The sequence below is a fragment of the Harpia harpyja genome, chromosome 6 (genome assembly GCF_026419915.1).
Source record: "Harpia harpyja isolate bHarHar1 chromosome 6, bHarHar1 primary haplotype, whole genome shotgun sequence".
Taxonomy (NCBI): Eukaryota; Metazoa; Chordata; class Aves; order Accipitriformes; family Accipitridae; genus Harpia; species Harpia harpyja.
In genome coordinates this window covers 55717950-55735983 of record NC_068945.1, presented here as the reverse complement: position 1 = coordinate 55735983, position 18034 = coordinate 55717950, and the positions used below count along the sequence as shown (strand labels likewise).

The 18034-nt window shown below is 41.3% G+C and overlaps 3 protein-coding genes across 6 annotated transcripts in view; 1 reads left to right on the top strand and 2 right to left on the bottom strand.

Moving 5' to 3' along the window:
* The first annotated feature begins 529 nt into the window (after positions 1–529).
* Positions 530–15786, top strand: RINT1 (RAD50 interactor 1). Of its 3 annotated transcripts, XM_052789852.1 has the most exons (16): positions 530–786; positions 1263–1457; positions 1857–2052; positions 2206–2447; positions 2616–2789; positions 2868–3017; positions 4193–4349; positions 6206–6316; positions 6514–6739; positions 7337–7474; positions 8206–8405; positions 9630–9844; positions 10487–10667; positions 10752–10870; positions 12094–12327; positions 15465–15786. In XM_052789852.1, the coding sequence occupies exons 2-15, from the start codon at positions 1450–1452 to the stop codon at positions 12308–12310; spliced, it is 2334 nt and encodes a 777-aa protein (XP_052645812.1). In that variant the 5' UTR covers positions 530–786; positions 1263–1449; the 3' UTR covers positions 12311–12327; positions 15465–15786. The 3 variants fall into 3 exon arrangements, with proteins under 3 accessions (XP_052645812.1, XP_052645814.1, XP_052645811.1); XM_052789854.1 differs by lacking the exon at positions 15465–15786 and having other exon boundaries at positions 531–786; positions 1352–1457; positions 12094–12335; XM_052789851.1 differs by lacking the exon at positions 15465–15786 and having other exon boundaries at positions 531–786; positions 12094–12335.
* On the bottom strand, positions 12462–16830 carry EFCAB10 (EF-hand calcium binding domain 10). Of its 2 annotated transcripts, none has more exons than XM_052789855.1 (5): positions 16550–16830; positions 16198–16362; positions 15853–15937; positions 14555–15309; positions 12462–12631 (listed from the first exon to the last, which is right to left on the bottom strand). In XM_052789855.1, the coding sequence occupies exons 1-4, from the start codon at positions 16647–16649 to the stop codon at positions 15273–15275; spliced, it is 387 nt and encodes a 128-aa protein (XP_052645815.1). In that variant the 5' UTR covers positions 16650–16830; the 3' UTR covers positions 12462–12631; positions 14555–15272. The 2 variants fall into 2 exon arrangements, with proteins under 2 accessions (XP_052645815.1, XP_052645816.1); XM_052789856.1 differs by having other exon boundaries at positions 14566–15309.
* The window catches only part of ATXN7L1 (ataxin 7 like 1), a 131689-nt gene continuing 129933 nt past the window's right edge, over positions 16279–18034 (bottom strand). The window contains exon 15 of the mRNA XM_052789847.1: positions 16279–16362. The gene's annotated coding sequence lies outside the window, so the exon portion shown is untranslated. The remainder of the gene's footprint in view (positions 16363–18034) is intronic.

The window sequence follows — 18034 nt, the reverse complement described above, 5'->3', positions numbered from 1 at the left end:
GGCCGCGCGGGCTGGCAGCCCCTTGGCGCCCGTCGTCAGGTACCTCAGGCGAGGAGCGGCACGAAGCGGCGGCGGCTCCTGAACGGGCGGGAACAAATTCCGACGCCGGCCCAGCCTTCCTCACCGCCGACCGACCGCCTGCCCGCCTCGCGCATGCGCGCTGCCGGCGGAGGGCAGCCGGCGCGGCCCGTCCGGGCGATAGGGGGCGGTGGCCGGGGGGCGTGGCAGTGCGCGTGCGCCCTGCCCTCTGCCGGCGGCCCCGCCCGCAGGCGGCGCTGCGCGCGCGCTCCGCCGCCCGCGGGTCTGAGGGCTGCCGACGCGGCAGGGGCGGGGCTGCGGAGGAGGAGGGGGCCGCGCTCCTCTCAGCGGCGCCGGCCGGCGGCTTCCCGGGGCCGCGGGCGCGTCCCCCGGAGCGGGGAGGGCAGGGCAGGGCAGGGCAGGGCGCCGAGGGGGACCCGGCCCAGCGGCCGTCCCTCCGGCGGGCGGAAGCCCAGCGGGTAGCGGCCGGCCGGCGGGCGACCCGGCCCGTCTGGGCGGGCCCGGCCGAGCTGCGCTGCCCGCGCCCGCTGGCGGGGCCCCCCGCTGGGCGCCGTCCGGCCTGCGAAGGCACGCGCCGCCTCGGGGGCAGAGCCCGGTGTGGGGGAAGAAGGGCCCGCCGAGGCGTCGAGGGGCTGCTGGGTGGTGGCCTGTCCCGGGCGGTGGGCGGCAGGGGCCCTCGCCCAGAGGCTCCCCGGGGCCCGCAGAGCCTTCTGACGCTCCCTGAAACGGCCTGGCCCTCTGGCGAAGGTGGGTGCAGAGCCGCTTCCCGCTTGAGCGGGGAGGTAGTTGGAGGGTGCTGCCCGGTGTCCTGTTCCTCTGCCTGTGTCCTGGTCCTGAAAAGAGCACCCCTTGGTTAGCAGTCTTCTGCGGCATTATTTGTTTCCCTTGCTGCCAACAGCATGGTGCTTTTTACTACTGTTTTCTTTATTCACTTCTTCCTCAGCAACACCCTTGGTCTCCCAGTTTGTTCCTCCTGGTGCTCTCTAATGCTTCTCCAGCTTCGGCTCATCAGCTGCACCGTTTTCTCGTTCTTTCCTGTTGTCTTTCTAATAGGTTTTTTTGCTTAATTAAAGCTTGTAGCAGATAAAGTGCAAGTGTATAAATGTCATTTTTAAATACTGTTTTGAAAGTGACAGTAAAAAGTTGAGAATTGAACTAGCCAAACGCTCGTCATTGTTGCCTTTTTTTTGTTTCACCGTACGTGATCATCCTCTCAATTTCAGGTCTGGTTTTCTCTGGATGCTGCCAAATGTGTGGATCAGCAAGTTCCTCTTCTGTTAACACTGTGTGGGTTTTCTTATAAATATTTCAGTGGCGCATTTGCTTCACAAATCATTGCAAGACCTGAGTGGATACTTTGCCAGTAATACGTCAGTCATCAGTTGATATCTCTGGAACATCCTAAACTGTATGAAAAGGTAAAGCGGAACATTGTTACCTTCCTTTATATTTTACAAAAGTATTTTTCCAGTATTTTTCATTAGCTTTTCTGTATTACATATGTAGAAACTATGTAAATATTGAACTATTTTTAATAAAATTCACACTGTTGAGGAAGGAAGAAATTAAAAAGACGTATTTCTCTTCAGTAATTAACATATGATAAATCACCAGTTGGATGTGTAAGCAAGATTTTATCATATCTCAGCTAAGACTGAGGCCAGCAAATTGTCTCATTTAAAGCAGTATATTTCTTGAATGTCTTATTTGAGTTTCAATTTACATTGAACTGCCCAGCTTTTCACGGAGTTTTGTGTCCTCGATAGATCAATAGTTCCGCTGTGTTAGCGGTGACTAATTAGAAATTGTATAATCAGTATTGCAGAGAAAGAAAACATGGCAACCGTTGCTGTTGGAAAGAAAGAAGTCACTAAAGATCTGGATCATTGTGACATCCCATACTATGTTTCTGAATTTGTGGAAAGAGAAGTTGGAAATGACTATGATTCTCTGAGGAAGCTAGACAATCTTATTGATAAGCTATCTGAAAATAAAAAGCAGTTAGAAGAACAGGTAAGTGTGTTTTTTTTTTTTTCTTCTGAATATGCTGTATGACTGATTAAGTATATTTAACTAAATTAAAGCAATGTATTAATATCTCCAATGATACTAGTCTACATAGTGCAGTGTTTTTATGTCAGACTTAATACTTCTCTGTGAATGTAGGTACTTACAGTTTCATCAGAAGTCCCTAAAAGAATTCAGAATGCCTTAAAGAATGCAGAAGATTCTAAAAAGTCTCTGAGTAGGCTTCTAGAGGAAGAAGCTCTTCTATCTGATTCAATCAATAGCCACTTACTGAAAGCTCAGCCATGGATGGAGGATCTCGATGTACTGATTAGTCAAGTAGAAGAGATTGAACGACACCTGGCCTATCTTAAATGGATTTCACGAATAGAAGAGTTAAGGTAAAGTTTCTTTGTATTACATACATGTTCTGAGACTGGTAACCTAGTTTGTCCCATCATTAAAACGTTTTAGATTTGAGAAAGTTTTATCTTCATTTTTCAATACACAAGTGATTCTTTTGTGTTCTTTAATGAATTTTTGGCCTTGACTTTTCTTGTGCTCTACAGTGATAGAATTCAGCAATATCTGATGACCAACAACGTTCCAGAGGCAGCAAGTACTCTAGCATTCATGGCAGAACTGGATATTAAACTTCAGGAGTCATCTTGTTCTCATCTTCTTGCTTTTGTGAGATCCACTGTTAAATTCTGGCATAAAATTCTTAAGGACAAATTGTCGAGGTAAGGGATGTGCTGTCACTCCCTCGTCTTTGTGTTGTACTGTTAAGTTTGTGTTACAGTGCTTGTTTTGCCTTGCAGTGACTTTGAAGAGGTACTAACCCAGCTCCGCTGGCCATTTGTGGGGCCACCACAGTCTCAGGCACTTGGCCTTGCTGCGCCAGCCAGTGCTCCTGATGTATACAACAATTTGGAGATGTTGTTTTCTCAGCTTCTGAAATTGCAAACCTCGTATCCTTTTAAATAGCTGTGGTGTATTTTAGTAAGAATAATAAATGTCAGAGATGCACGTGCTCAAGGAGAATTATTTAAAATTTTATTCTCCTTAAAGACAGAAGATAATTGAATTTATGTTACTTTGTATTAATGTTAGAATGTATTTTTTTTGTTTAGAAAATGCCAGGTGCCAAAGTTGTCCTTTTGGCAGTAGCAACTTTGTAACTCCCAAGTCATCAGATCTGGTGATTTCATGGTAGCTGACAGTTCAGCTTTCATGAGCATCAGGCCTTATATACTTCAGCAAGATTATCAATGTTAATAAAAAAATGGTGATGTATGTTTTATTTTACACAGTTAATGCTTTTCTTTTCATAGCCTTATTTGAAATCAGCCTTAATCATTTTAATATGTCCCATCCCAGAAGGAAAAGAGGGAAAGCTAAAGATACTTGGGAGGAGACTGCAAAAAGGGGAGACAACAGAAGGATTTTCATTGTGCAGTGATAGTAGCCTGCCTTTGAGGTTAATCAGAAGGCACTATTGCTCATCCTGTTCCATTTTTTTTGTGAATTAAATAAAGCACAGCTAAAGCTCAATCAAGCCATCTTTCCTGGAGTGTTTGCGGCCACCTTTTTTGTTTGTTTGCGTTTTGGGTGGGTTGGTTGGTTGGTTTGTTTGTTTATCAAAGTTGGAATGGGAAGATAAAAGTCATTCTACACAACCCTGAGTTGGTAACAATTTTGGTCTGGCAGACTGGGTCACTTAAATCAGTTACATGAAAATGGGAAATCATGTATTTATTGCATTTATTAGTCTCATGAGTCTTTTGTCCTCCTTTAACAAATGTGAATAAGCGTGTCTCTTGGACAGCCACTGTGTTTGGTACTGATAATGGTGGTTTTCTGTGTTCTTTTTTTACTTATACTGAGTTTCCTAAATCAAACTGACTTAAGTGACTTTTATTGTCATTGAGTAAATAATCCTTAGCAGCCTGAGTTGTATTAAATATTTTATAAACTGAAATATTTTGAGTATCCCTCATATTTGAGGAATTGTATTGATTGCATAATACTGCCTTCAGCCAATGAGGTAGAACTAAGAAATGTTCATTTTTATGAAACCATTCTATTGAAATGATGATGTTGGGAGAATTCAACACTTAAGTTCGTCCTTAACTATCAAACTTAGAGATGAACTGTTAACCAAACCTAAACAATTGCCAGAAAAGTACTCTTTACCCCCATCGCCACCCATTATCCTTCCGATACAGATCATGCTGAATCCTCTTCAGAAAAGATTCAAGTATCATTTCACTGGAAATAAACAAACCAATGTTTTAAACAAGGTATGGGAGAAAGCAGTTTGATTTTTTTTTTTTAATTGCTTTTTAAAGCAACAGATAGATTGCTGTATTTAAACTGTATAGCTTTAATGCTTTTCTGTCTGAAATTTAAGATTCTTCAAAACTGTGCAGTTCTTGTGCCTACCTAAGTGTGGACAGACATCAAGATAGCACTTGGAGACCTTTCAGAGGCACAAGCATTTTCTCTGGGCCAGGCAATATTTCTCCCTTGCCCAGATCCTTTATAAAGCATTACTGCAGTCTTAGACTGATTCCCATCATTTCAGAAGTTTTGATTAATTTCCTCTGTCTCCTTGCGAACGGTTTTGCACTGTTCCTTATTGCTTGAGCTCAAAGACTGCACAGAGCTGTGACTTTGATTTTTGGCACTGTGTACTGATGTAACTGAAAATGTTGTTTTTTGCTGTTAGTATATAAAATGTAATTAGTCTAAGGGCACTGTTATATAATTAGTTTTCTGGGTTAAAGTTTTTAACTGACATACAAGAAGAGAAGTCCAGTTTACCAGTTGGAACCTGACTCACTTTTTGTATGAATTATCTTCAAAGACTGAGGATTTTTTTTATCTGAGAATTATCACTGGAACAGGTTTCACTGCGTTAATGCTGCTGTAATGTATCTGGAGCAGAGTTTGAGAGCTGTTTGGTAACAGTTTAGTTGCACAAGTCTGTGTGCTTGTGTCAACAATTGGGTAACTAAATATATTTGCAATCTTGACAGGTGCTACTACAGTGCTTTTTAAAATAATGTTATGTATATTAGTGGGGAAGAGGGTTTTTTAGACACGAACAAAATTATTTCATAAGCAAACAGGAAAATTATGTTCAAGAGATGAAATTTTTGAACAACAATAGGTGAACAACTATTTTTCTGAAAAACTTGTGAAGAAACATTTACAGGTAATCTAGTGTCAGATCAGAAAGATATTCCAACAGGTCCTTGCTCAAATTTGGGTTGGATTTTTGTTTTGTTTTGGGTTTTTTATAGTAACTTGGATAATGGAATAAAGAAAATACCCATGTAAAATATTTGAAAGACATCAACCTGGAAGGGATTACAAGTATTTCAGAGGACAGGCTTGGAGTTAACAATGATCTTGGCAAGTTGGGGAGGCAGTGTCAAAAAAAACCAAACCAAATGTGATGAAATTCAGTAGCCAGGTGAAAATTAATATAGAAATGAGAAACAGACATGCAAAGTGTGGAGAATGTGATTGCAGTTCAACAGAAGGTTCTTTGGCTGTCGGGAGTGAGGAGGACAGGAACTACTTCTGCTTGCACTAACATTGAAAGAAGTGTTCATCAAAAACTACAGCCCATATTTTTAGGTGTGGAAACTGAAAAAGCTTAAAGGCATTAAAATGTTAAATGAGAAGGTGATAGATTCCCCACTTCCAGGGGGAAAGTGGGGTTGAGGTTGGGTACAATGGCAGTAAGAATGGAGCTACTGTGAAGAGTTTTCTCAGGAGTACATCCTTTTTGCTGTACCAAGAAATAAAGACCACACAGAAGAAGAGGAGGAAGTATATGAAGCAGAAAAGAGGACCTCAAGAGTGAGAAGGCGGTAGAGAGGGGGGAGATAAAAAATGGAGCTTTTGCTTGAGAAGAAACAGAATAATTGGTGCATGTAAGACAATTCAAATCCAGAAATACTTCTCTGATACTGCTTTTATGAAAATCTAAGTTAAGTAAAACACAGTGAAAGACTTGTGTGATCTGAGATCAAGAGAATGCAGGGGAAGAGACCAGTATTTTTATAAGTTTGTCTTAAAATATTAGTAGCACTTGAATAGATGTTATTTGGATGCATTTAATATTTTCTTTTCTTTTTTAAATAAGCCTGAGTGGTATTTAACACAAGTACTTATGTGGATTGGAAATCATGCAAAGTTCCTTGATGACAAAATCCAGCCAGTACTGGACAAGGCAGGATCTTCAGTGAATGCTGGGGTAAGTACTTGGATGGTTTTATATATACATGACACGTAAGTTAACTTCTGATAGATATTTGTGTAAGCCTACTTCCACTGATTTCACTAAGTATGTGGTGAGACTTAACTCGGTCTAGTAGCAGTTTGTTATGTACATGTTTGGACATATTAATACTTCCTATCTCTGACATTTTATTCACTGTTTTCTTTCAAAAGCTTGAATTCTCTCGTGCTCTAGTAATGCTGATTTTGGAGAAGCTGGCTGCTGATATTCCATGCCTGTTGTATGATGATGCACTCTTTTGTCACCTTGTGGATGAGGTACTTCTATTTGAGAGAGAGTTATACAGCGTTCATGGTTATCTCAGCAGCTTTCCCAGTTGCATGCATATTCTTTCAGAAGAATCCTGCTTCCAAAGGTGGCTAACAGTGGAAAAAAAATGTAAGACTTCCAGTGGATTTTGTTGGCCTTTATGTTGCGCAATCAGAAAGTATGTGTATACTTACACAAATAGCCTTCTCAAACAGGATAAGTCACTTGGACAGGGCTACTACATAAGACACATGTATTTTTATACGCTGTGATTATTTTGACTAAGAATTGGTTAGACTCTAATAGTGCTGCTGTAGTCTGTAGGACTCTTGCCCCTAAGCTGTGGGGAATCCAGTAGGCTTATTTTTAGACAAATGTTACATCTATGTGTGTGCAGACTAGGATGGACTTTAAACTGAAATAGGGGAAGGGTATTAACTTTTGAGAAATGGAAGAGGAAGTATATTGGAAAGGAGCAAGCCAACTATTAAACAAAACAAAACGCCCAATTAACTCTGGCATAGTTGTTAACAGCATTGCAAATGCAGTATATTGAAGCTGGTTTTGTATGAAGCCAGTCATCAGTAGTTTTTATAACCTTGAAAATGTAAAATTTAACTTCCTAGAGATAATGTTTATATATTTTGGAGGGGGTTTTGTTGTTGTTTTTTTTTTTTTTTTCTTAATTAAAAACTTGCACAAAATTTGTAAATTGTTTTATCTCAGTTGCTCTCCAGAAAATGGACTCAATGCTTTCATCAGAGGCTGCATGGATATCACAATACAAAGATATCACTGATGTAGATGAAATGAAAGTCCCAGACTGTGCTGAAACTTTTATGACTCTGTTGTTAGTTATAACAGGTAATTATTAATCTACAGGTATTGCTCTTGTTTGTAATGAATAGTGAAAAAACTTCAGCTAACAGATTTCTTTACTAAATATCCATTGTCAGCAGTAGTCACCAAATAATGTTGCAAAGTTGTGATATTTGCAATTTAATAAAATCTTTCCTGTTAGTTTTGTATTTTGGACACTAACTCAAGCATGAATAATCTTGAGCTAGTGACATGTTTACAAAACAATAATTAAAAAAATACATTTGATATTTAGCATGTTAAAACTCGTTCATACTTAGAGAATATGATTTGTTACAATGCAGTAATAAAAAAATCCTACTATTCCTTTTGAATCTGTGACAATTTAGAAGCTATTAAGTAACGTCTGCTTTCTTGGAACAGAATGTAAGAGCAGGTAAGTTTTCAGGAGACACTTAATTGCATATTCAATGGCTTTATCTTACTCTGAGTACGCTTTAGGGGCCACACTGGATAGTATGGTATAATCACATATTGCTTAAAGTATTAGAATAGAAAATGCTAGTGGAATCAGGAGGGGGAAGAATGTCGGTTTTTTACATGTTTAGCTTTTGCATTTGAGTATTTTCCCTGAAATCGTTAGTCAGCTGTTTTAAATACCGTATGATATCCTCACAGGTGTAAGGTTGTGTAGTAAGATGACTGTAATGTTTCTTTTTAAAAAGCTTTTATTCAGTGTTGCAAAACCTATAAACATTTTATTAATGTCTTTCCAGACAGGTATAAGAATCTTCCAACAGCTTCCAGAAAACTACAGTTCCTGGGCCTACAGAAGGAGTTAGTTGATGATTTCAGGATACGATTAACTCAAGTAATGAAGGAAGAGACTAGAGCTTCCTTAGGCTTCCGATACTGTGCAATCCTTAATGCTGTGAACTATATAGCAACAGTGTTGGCAGACTGGGCTGACAATGTAGTAAGTAATTATTTTACTTAAAAAAAATTTTTACAAATGGACTTTGGATGTTTCTTTCATAACAAACACTATTTTCAGCAGTATTTATCTAAATGTATTCAGAAGAATTACTGAAAAAATAGAATGAGATGTAAATTCAGATTTCATAAAAGATGTATAAGGACAGATTATTGTTTGAGATCTAAGCTGTATTGATTATAATGCAAAGAGAGCCTGAGGAATGGAATAATCTGAACAGACAAAAAAGTAGTCTGCCTTACATGTTTGGTATTGTAAAAAAATAGTGAGTTCATTTTGGAGATCTCTGAGCCAGCGTTAACAGCATTGATGTTGAAGTGTGTGCAGCAGCCTATGCACGATGCTTGAACTACTCCCATGGCAGGTTAGGTTAAATGGATTCAGCATGGCTATCTGCATTGCTACACGGTTTAGGTGTTGCTCAGAAGAGCCACTCGCTGATAACTGGGAATTGGGAATTAATTATTTTGCTATATAATAGCCTGGTGGCAGCGTGGCTGTTCTGTAGCATTTCAGCTTTTCTATGGTTATTGGTATAAAAGGTCAAAAAACCTGTTACATGTAAAGTGTGCAGAAAGAGGTATTGTGTGCGAGATGAGCAGCCTCCAAATTCTTTTTGTCTTCACAGGAAACTGTGGCTCTAGCAGAGGATAATCTTGACTTGATAGGACAGCAGCCTTCATGTTGTATAGCTGCGTCTACCTAAGCGGCTCGATCTGCTTAAAAGCAAACCCAACAAGTTGTTACCACTATGTCACATTAAACTCGATCCATTTTCTTGCTGTTGTCAGCCCAGCAAACTTATGATTTAATGAATGATTATTTCTAAAAGGAATTACAATTAAAGACTAGTTTACTTTTGCAAACATTAAAAAGGTCAAAATTACGGTGGTTTTTTTTTTAAGCATTCTGGTGTCAATCTTAAAATATCTTTTTAGTATTTCTCTAGATCTATTCCCATTACCTATCTACTGTTGTATCTGAAACCTGTATCAGTTCCATCACTAGGATTATAAACCACCATGTTTTGTTTTTCACTAAATTAGGACTATGGGGAAAGATAAAGTGGTTTTTAAACTTAAAATTTTAAGTTTATAAATTTGTCAGGAGAGTGTTTTCTAGAACCTTGCCTATTAAAGTACCAATAAAAAGTTCAAATGGTAAGATTATTTTTTGTAGTATTCATATCTGGTTTTGTTTCTCTAGTTCTTCTTGCAGCTACAGCAGGCCGAACTGGAGGTTCGTGCAGAAAGTAACGCTGTCAGTAAACTACAGCTAGGGCAGCTGGCTTCGATGGAGAGTTCTGTCTTTGATGAAATGATTAACCTCCTGGAACGCCTGAAACATGACATGCTGACTCGTCAGGTCGATCATGTCTTCAGAGAGGTCAAAGATGCTGCAAAGGTGTACAAAAAAGAGAGGTGAGTTTGTTTACTCTCTTCCCATATTACAACATTATTTCCTGTTAAAAATACTGAGGTAAAGGCAGGAACAGCTAATAGGCAAAATTATTTTCCTGAATAGGAATGGCACAGGGTAGTAAGTTTTGGAAAATTCTCTTAACGCCTATTCAAGATGATTTTAATGCTATGTTTTCTAAAGTAGTTCCACGATTAGTGGGCATGTTATGTTAAAAACCCTAGGAAAAATTCTGGATCACTCTAGTTTGGACAAGAATAATATTCTTCGTAGTAGTATTAAAGAGTTAATATGAAATGGTCTGTAATGACTGTTCTCTCTTCACAGACTCGTAGGGCTTCTTGAATGTTTGCTCCTGAGTACAGTTTCTGAAGTACTTCATAAAAGGAATGCAACTACTCGATGATTTTCTAGATTAGATGGTGTTTCTCTGAACAGCACGTTCAGAGATTGATAACTAAAGCTTGAGTTTAACATTAAATGAAGTTTAAACATAGCATTAGACTGTGATTACTTTTAGATTTGAAATTGGAAAGAACTCTCTTTTGTAAATGGGTAAGATTTTTTTTTAAAGGATAATTTTAACTTCAGTTGTAATATGAATGATTTCACTATAATGACTTCAATGTGATAATTTCTTTCAGGTGGTTATCTTTACCATCTCAAGCAGAGCAAGCAGTAATGTCTTTATCAAGCACAGCTTGCCCAATGTTGTTGACCCTACGAGACCGCTTGCTACAACTAGAACAGCAGCTCTGTCACTCACTGTTCAAAATTTTCTGGCAAATGCTTGCAGAGAAAGTGGATATATACATATATCAGGAAGTAGGTATCAGCAAAATGTGACCTATGCAATACAATATAGGTGTGACTGGCTTAAACAGTAGATGCACCTCTTTGTGTTTGCAGATAATTATGGCAAATCATTTCAACGAAGGAGGAGCAGCACAACTCCAGTTTGACATGAGTAGAAATCTGTTCCCTTTATTTTCACACTACTGCAAGAGGCCAGAGAACTACTTCAAGCAGTAAGTAGGCAAACTTCTAATCTGTTGGTATTTCTAAAGTGAATGTCCAGATGAATACATGTGTTTTATGTGTCACCAAGGTTTTTTTCACAGTTAGTTTTGATCCACACTTAAAATATGTGGATCATTTATGCTTCCAATTTTTACAACTAGGAAAGTTTTGATTCTGTAGCACGTACTCGGCAACGGACTGTGGCATGTGTTCTGGAGTATTTTGTGCAGTCAGGATGTCTAGATAAATTAACTTATGGAAGGAATGTAAGTAGCACAGACTTCCAAAACTGGGGCCAAAGAAAATACTCAAAGATATAGTTAAAACACAATAAACTTTATTTATTGTTAGAAGAAAGACTACTTTAAGCTATGTTCCCGCTCAGAATTGCCTTGCATAGCAGTCTAGTTGCTTTCATTGATGAAAAGAAGCTACCTTCTTTGTGGTTAGTCTTTTTTAAATAGCCCAGTCTTGTAAAGAGTCCAGTGCTAGACTCCTAGGTTAATTGGGGCAGAAATCTTAATATTTTAAAATCAATATGGAGCATGGCATTCAGTTTTGAACGCTTGAAGGCAAAGATTAAAAATGCCAATATATAAAGTGGAATATCCACATAGCATCTTCAGGTTTAAGTTTCTTTTTTTAGCACATCACCTTTGTAAAGGTAACTGATACATACATACTATTCCCAGAGTAAGAGGACACAGATGTACAAAGGAACTATAAAAAATAATGCATAATGGGTACATGGCTATGTATCATATTTAGACTAGAAACAGTGTGACAAAGACAGGGTATCTGTTTGCTCCCTAATGATACTAATTTTCAGATTCTAGCAACTGTCAAACTGTGCTCTTAAAATATACTGAATAAGAAGTTTCTAATTATCTTAGGGGAAAATGTAGTTAGGGAAAGCCAGACAGATTAAGTGGTAAATTCTATTCTGTATTTTTAACAATAGTGGAAAAACTTCAGCAGCGAAAGCCATGCTGAGCACTAAGAGGCAAAGTATAGATGCTTATGAAATGCACATATGTAACAGAAAAGACTTAGACAGTAAGAACAAGTATACTATATACCATTTGCCTTGATCTAAGCAGTACTTTCCAGTTCAGTACTTCTCATCCTTTTCAGAAGTCCATGGAGGTTTTTTTGTTAATCACTGTGTGCACAAAATTAAGTGTCTCTCATGGGTGCTTCTCGTATTAATCCATGTAACTTTTCCCTCTAGCATAAAAGAAGCCTGCATTATCCTGAACCTGAATATTGGCTCTGCCTTACTTCTGAAGGATGTACTGCAGTCAGCTTCAGAAGATGAAACAACATTAAAGCCAAACCAGCCATCTGCAACAGCAGCACTAAATGAACTTGGAGTTTATAAATTAGCTCAAAAGGATGTTGAGATTCTTCTCAATTTGAGAGCTAGTTGGCCAAATACAGGAAAATAAAGACTTCTTCAGAAATGGTTAATAACTTGGTCTAGATTACTTATTTCAAACAAAAGCAAAGCAAATATGTTGTAATATACTTCAGTTGTTTTTTTTCAATGCTGAATGACTGGTTTAATCTAATCTTATGCTTTATTGTATACAGTTTTTAAAAAAAATTCAAAATGCTGCTGACTTGGTTTTGAACTGCGCAGATTTTATTTTCCATAGCCACCTTGCCAATGCATTCAGAAGCTAAAACTGTCTTCATCTCTAATGAATATGTCTGCCTTGTCAATCTTGTGTGCTGTAACATCATTCCAAGCAATACAGAGTATTTCGCTGGAGGAAAGGGCGGGCAACTTGGGAGGAGTACAGGGATCTTGTTAGATCATACAGAGAGAAAATTAGAAAGGCAAAAGCTCAGCTGGAACTAAATCTGGCCACTATCGTAAGGGACAACAAAAAATGTTTTTACAAATATGTTAACAGTAAAAAGAATCCCAAGGAGAATATCTTTCCTTTAATGGATACAGAAGGGAATGTAGCAACCAGTGATGAGGAAAAGGCCGAGGTACTTAATGCCTTCTTTGCCTCAGTCTTTAGTAGTGAGTCTAGTTATCCCCAGGGTATTCCACCCCTTGAGCTGGAAGGTAAGGATGAAGAGCATAACATACCCCCCTTAATCCAGGAGGAATTAGTTAGGGACCTACTATGCCATCTGGACACTCAGAAATCTATGGGACCTGATGGGATCCATCCAAGAGTACTTAGGGAACTGGCAGGGGTCCTTGCCAAGCCACTCTCTATCATCTATCAGTGTTCCTGGTCAACAGGGGAGGTCCCAGAGGACTGGAGGCTTGCCAATGTGACTCCCATTTATAAGAAGGGGCGGAGGGAGGATCCGGGGAACTACAGGCCTGTCAGCCTGACCTCAGTACCGGGGAAGATTATGGAACGGTTTGTCTTGAGAGCACTCACATGGCAAGTCCAGGATAAGAAGGGGATCAGGCCCAGTCAGCACGGGTTTACGAAAGGCAGGTCCTGCTTGACCAACCTGATCTCCTTCTATGACCAGGTGACCTGCCTAGTGGATGAGGGAAAGGCTGTGGATGTTGTCTACCTCAACTTCAGCAAGGCCTTTGACACTGTCTCTCATGGCATACTCCTTGAGAAGCTGGCGTCTCATGGCTTGGACAAGTGTATTCTTCACTGGGTGAAAAACTGGCTGGATGGCTGAGCCCAGAGGGTTGTGGCGAATGGGGTGAAATCCAGTTGGCGGTGGGTCACAAGTGGTGTTCCCCAGGGCTCGGTGTTGGGCCCTGTTCTGTTTAATATCTTTATCGATGATTTGGATGAGGGGATTGAGTGCACCCTCAGCAAGTTTGCAGATGACACCAAGTTGGGAGGCAGGGTCGATCTGCTTGAGGGTAGGGAGGCTCTACAGAGAGATCTGGACAGGTTGGCTCAATGGGCTGAGGCCAATCGTATGAAGTTCAACAAGGCCAAGGGCCGGGTCCTGCACTTCAGTCACAGCAACCCCATGCAGCGCTACAGGCTTGGGGAAGAGTGGCTGGAAAGCTGCCCGGCAGAGAAAGACCTGGAAGTGCTGGTTGACAGCCGGCTGAATATGAGCCAGCAGTGTGCCCAGGTGGCCAAGAAGGCCAATCGCATCCTGGCCTGTATCAGGAACAGTGTGGCCAGCAGGAGCAGGGAGGTGATCGTTCCCCTGTACTTGGCACTGGTGAGGCCGCACCTTGAGTACTGTGTTCAGTTTTGGGCCCCTCACTACAGGAAAGACATTGAGGTGCTTGAGCGTGTCCACAGAAGGGCAACCAAGTTGGTGAGGGGCCTTGAGCACAAGTCTTATGAGGAGTGGCTGAGGGATCTGGGGTTGTTCAGTCTAGAAAAGAGGAGGCTGAGGGAGACCTTATCGCTCTCTACAACTACCTGAAAGGGGGTTGTAGTGAGGTGGGTGTTGGTCTCTTCTGTCAGGTGTCTGGAGATAAGACAAGAGGAAATGGCCTCAAGTTGAGGCAAGGGAGATTTAGGTTAGATATTAGGAAAAATTTTTTTACTGAGAGGGTTGTCAAACATTGGAATGGGCTGCCCAGGGAAGTGGTTGAGTCACCATCCGTGGAGGTATTCAAAAAGCGAGTGGATAGGGTACTTCAGGACATGGTTTAGTGGGCATTGCTGATGGTTGGACTCGATGATCTTGAAGGTCTTTTCCAACCTAAATGATTCTATGATTCTATGATTTACAGTGTAAATACACCTATGTACAATATGGACAACTACTCCTTATGCAGTGGTCCACCTTCACTTAAACACAGGTGTTTTACACCTCTAAATGGCAGGTAATGGATGTTCTGTATTAAAATGTGTATATACAGAACACAGAAGGAAGGAATATGTCACTTCATTTTCTTTATTCATACTAATTCAATTTTTTTTTCTTTGCTGTACCAGAGTCTCTCTGGGTTTTTTTTTTTTAAAGTTTCTCCTTAAAAATTGCATAACTACTGTGTTAAAAGTTTGAAAATAACATTTTACTTGAAATTGCTACCTTTCTTCACCTGTGGACATTTCCTTTAAAAAAAACAAGCCCCCAAACCAACTTAGGAAACAGCTTAACTCTTAATTTTATTCAATGGTAATGAGCCAACAAGTAACAACCCCTTACTGTAAGCTACAAAATGAAGGAGGGAACTCCAAATCACTGTTTTAGTTGCATAAGAGATCTCTACCTTTTTTTAACCATCTAATTGTATTAAGAAAAGCAATTCTCAAAAGATAGACCTCCAGTGCCTGGTAAACATGAACAAGTTCTTGTCATTTTCTAGCCGATTGCTCAAATAGGGCAGGGAGGGGAATGAGAAAAAGAGAGTACTGCTTAAAATCAGCTATCCACAGCTGACAAACGGGAAGCATTGAACAAGGTGCCTATTTTTAATATATATATAGCAGACCACTGCTCAAACTAGTACACAGCCCAGCTCTCCAGCATCTTTTTCTTCCTAAGACAGAAAAAAAAGAATTCTAGTTAGATAACAATGAGGATAATTAGTTCCAGTTACCTTTCAGTTATTGCAACAGTTAACAAAAAATTGCCCCTAGAACCATACCTTAACCATAAGAAATTATTATAACTCTGAGCTTGTTTCACCTACAGCTGTGGTACCACCTCTGGCAAAGAGGCCAACACTGCTTTGCTATTTCACATTTCTGGACCAGTATTTGAACCCCTGGGCTACCTGATGATCATCTGTCTGACCTGAGGGGTAGGTGATCTGAGAGGTCTGCTTCAAGAGCATCCTGGAACTGAGACAGTGGAGGAAAATGCTGAGTTTGGTTCAGGTTACGGCAAGCCAAACAAGGTCAGGCAGTAACTGACCTTTTAAAATCTTGCAATGCAAAGTAAAGGGGTTAAGCTTAAACCAGCAAGTCCTTTAATTATATGCTTTTGTAAATAAAAAATAAATCTCAGTATAATATCTCCTGTGCATATCTGCCCCCCTCCCCAAAAGAAAAAAAAAAAAACCCCTTTCAATTAAACTTACACTTCTTCCTTGAATACATCCAGTTTGATATTCACATCATCTCCAAACTGCAGATCCTCAGTGCTCAGTCCCAAAGTTTTAAGAGCTAAAGTTAAGGAAAGCGAATTTCCCATGCAAGTCTTGGGAAGATTAATTTAACATCTTAAACTGGCCTAGGTCTAATAAGAAGTAAACATATGTAATTTTTTTAACTTTCCAAGTTCCAGGTTGTGTATTGGCAGCTGGGCAGATGCTTTTCAAGCGTACATACGCGTAGCTTTGAAACTATTTTGATAATTCTGTGCAAACACACACACACACACAAACGAACACTTCAGTATGACCCGCTGTTCGGGTGAGACGCACCTTCTCTGTACTGCGCTGGTGTTATGTGGCCTTGGCCTACGACATCCAGCAAGCCGAACATGGCAGCCAGGTTGGCCTCGTCCATGAGGTACGGGTACTCCCCCTCGGCTCGTTTCCCAGCCTTCACCCTTTCCAGCATCCGGATCAGGAACTCGCGTGGTCTTTCTGCAACAAAGTAAGATTGCCCACAGAGGCGGGGCCCTCAGCTAGCGACCGAAGGCCACACAATCCCTTCTGCCCACCCCGCTTTTCACGGTGGCGGGCGGGGAGACGTGACGGCTCTACAGCTCCCCGGGCTGAGGCGGGGGGGGTGTGCCCTGCCCTGCCCTGGCCCCGGGGCGCGGTGCCGCACCGGGGCGGTGGTAGAGCAGCAGCGCGCCGAGGCGGTGGAGCAGCTCGGGGATCCGGTGGCGCTGCAGGTAGTCGCGGGCCTCCTGCTCGCCCGCCGCCATCCCGCGTTGCTGGGAGACCGCGCGCGCCGCCGGCCGTTAACCGTCCCCGCCCCGCCGCGAGGCAGCGTGAGGTGAGGCCGGCGGGGAGAGCGGAGGTGGGCGGGAAGGGCCAGAGCAGGAGCCGTTCGTAGGCGGAGGAGGAGAGGAGTCCTCGAGGAGCACAAAGCGACAAGAAAACGGCCGGGGAGGGGGACGGGGACGGGGGGAAGCGCAGCTGCTCGCCAGAGCTGGCGGGGTGCCCCTTCCGTCAGCTCAGGGCGCCAGGCGGAGTAAATCGGATTACTGAGACTTGACTGACTGCGCAGCCCCTGCTTCAATGGGTAGGAAGTGGGAAGCAAAAATTAATTTGCCTAGATGTCATCACGTTAGCACTAGAACAGAGAATCATCGCTTCCAGCCAAGTTACTAGTGTGTACGGCAGTTGCATTACTTCATGGGGAAAGCAAATTGTTTTTGACACGCTATTGTTTTTAAGATTTATGCAAGTCTTCTCAATGTCAGCCGCGTTTCCTTCCATATGCGGTAATGCGGTCTACACCTTTTGCTTTTCCCCATATGCCGTGCACTACCTGGACTGGAGTCCCTTTAAAGGTGGTCTTGGCTAACCCTCGTAAATGCGGGAGGACAGCAGAACGTCCAGCTGCCACCTAGTGGAACGTGGTCATGTGTGCTCAATGATGGTACGATAAGCAAAATCGATGATGAGCAGCTAAGAGTAAGAAAGGTTACATTTTTAAATCATTACTGATGTTTGCAGCGTAGCCTGTGCAAACAAAGAACCTTTTTATTGTACTACCCAATGTGAGTAGGAGAAAGATAATCAAGTGTCCCGCTAAAAAAAAATTCAAGCAAATCTACAATGACATAACCATCTGCCACCAAATAAAAATAGACAATGATAAATGAGCATATAGTAAAAGAAAAATGGTATTCCTGGGAAAAGTCTAGCACTATATATATTTAACTATTTGCCAAAACTAAAATATCACAAGACATTAATAGAATTCACCTTTTTTTCTTAAAGAAAGAGTGGGAGAAAGGCAGCATCCAAAACAGCAGAGATAGATATTGTACAGCCATGCTCTGCCTGTATACTTTAGCATTTTAAACTGATTGTGCTACCTGCTTCAAGTCTTAATTAGGGCTAGAGGATTTGTAGGTTTGTAACAGTTACCTCCCTTGACAGCTACCTGGCAGTGATGGAAACCACCTTTTCCTAATGAATACAATTCATAGTTACTGAACCCATTCCTGCATTTGACTTTTCCAAGCCTTTCAACAGACTTTGCAAAGTACTACTGATTTTTTTTTACTAAAAAGAAATGATAGGAGAAAGTGTAGCTTGAAGCGTGGAGAAGTACAAATGGGAGACTGAGCTGGCCAGC

Excerpts from the sequence above, each read along its gene's own strand:
- EFCAB10 (XM_052789855.1), bottom strand. The coding sequence starts at position 16,649 with ATGGCGGCGGGCGAGCAGGAGGCCCGCGACTACCTGCAGCGCCACCGG. Across the intron at positions 16,363-16,549 it reads GCTGCTCTACCACCGCCCCG|AAAGACCACGCGAGTTCCTG; the intron begins GTGCGGCACCGC and ends ACTTTGTTGCAG. Across the intron at positions 15,310-15,852 it reads GATGTATTCAAGGAAGAAGT|GAAGAAAAAGATGCTGGAGA; the intron begins GTAAGTTTAATT and ends TTTCTGTCTTAG.
- RINT1 (XM_052789852.1), top strand. Across the intron at positions 8,406-9,629 it reads CAGACTGGGCTGACAATGTA|TTCTTCTTGCAGCTACAGCA; the intron begins GTAAGTAATTAT and ends TTGTTTCTCTAG. Across the intron at positions 9,845-10,486 it reads AAGGTGTACAAAAAAGAGAG|GTGGTTATCTTTACCATCTC; the intron begins GTGAGTTTGTTT and ends AATTTCTTTCAG.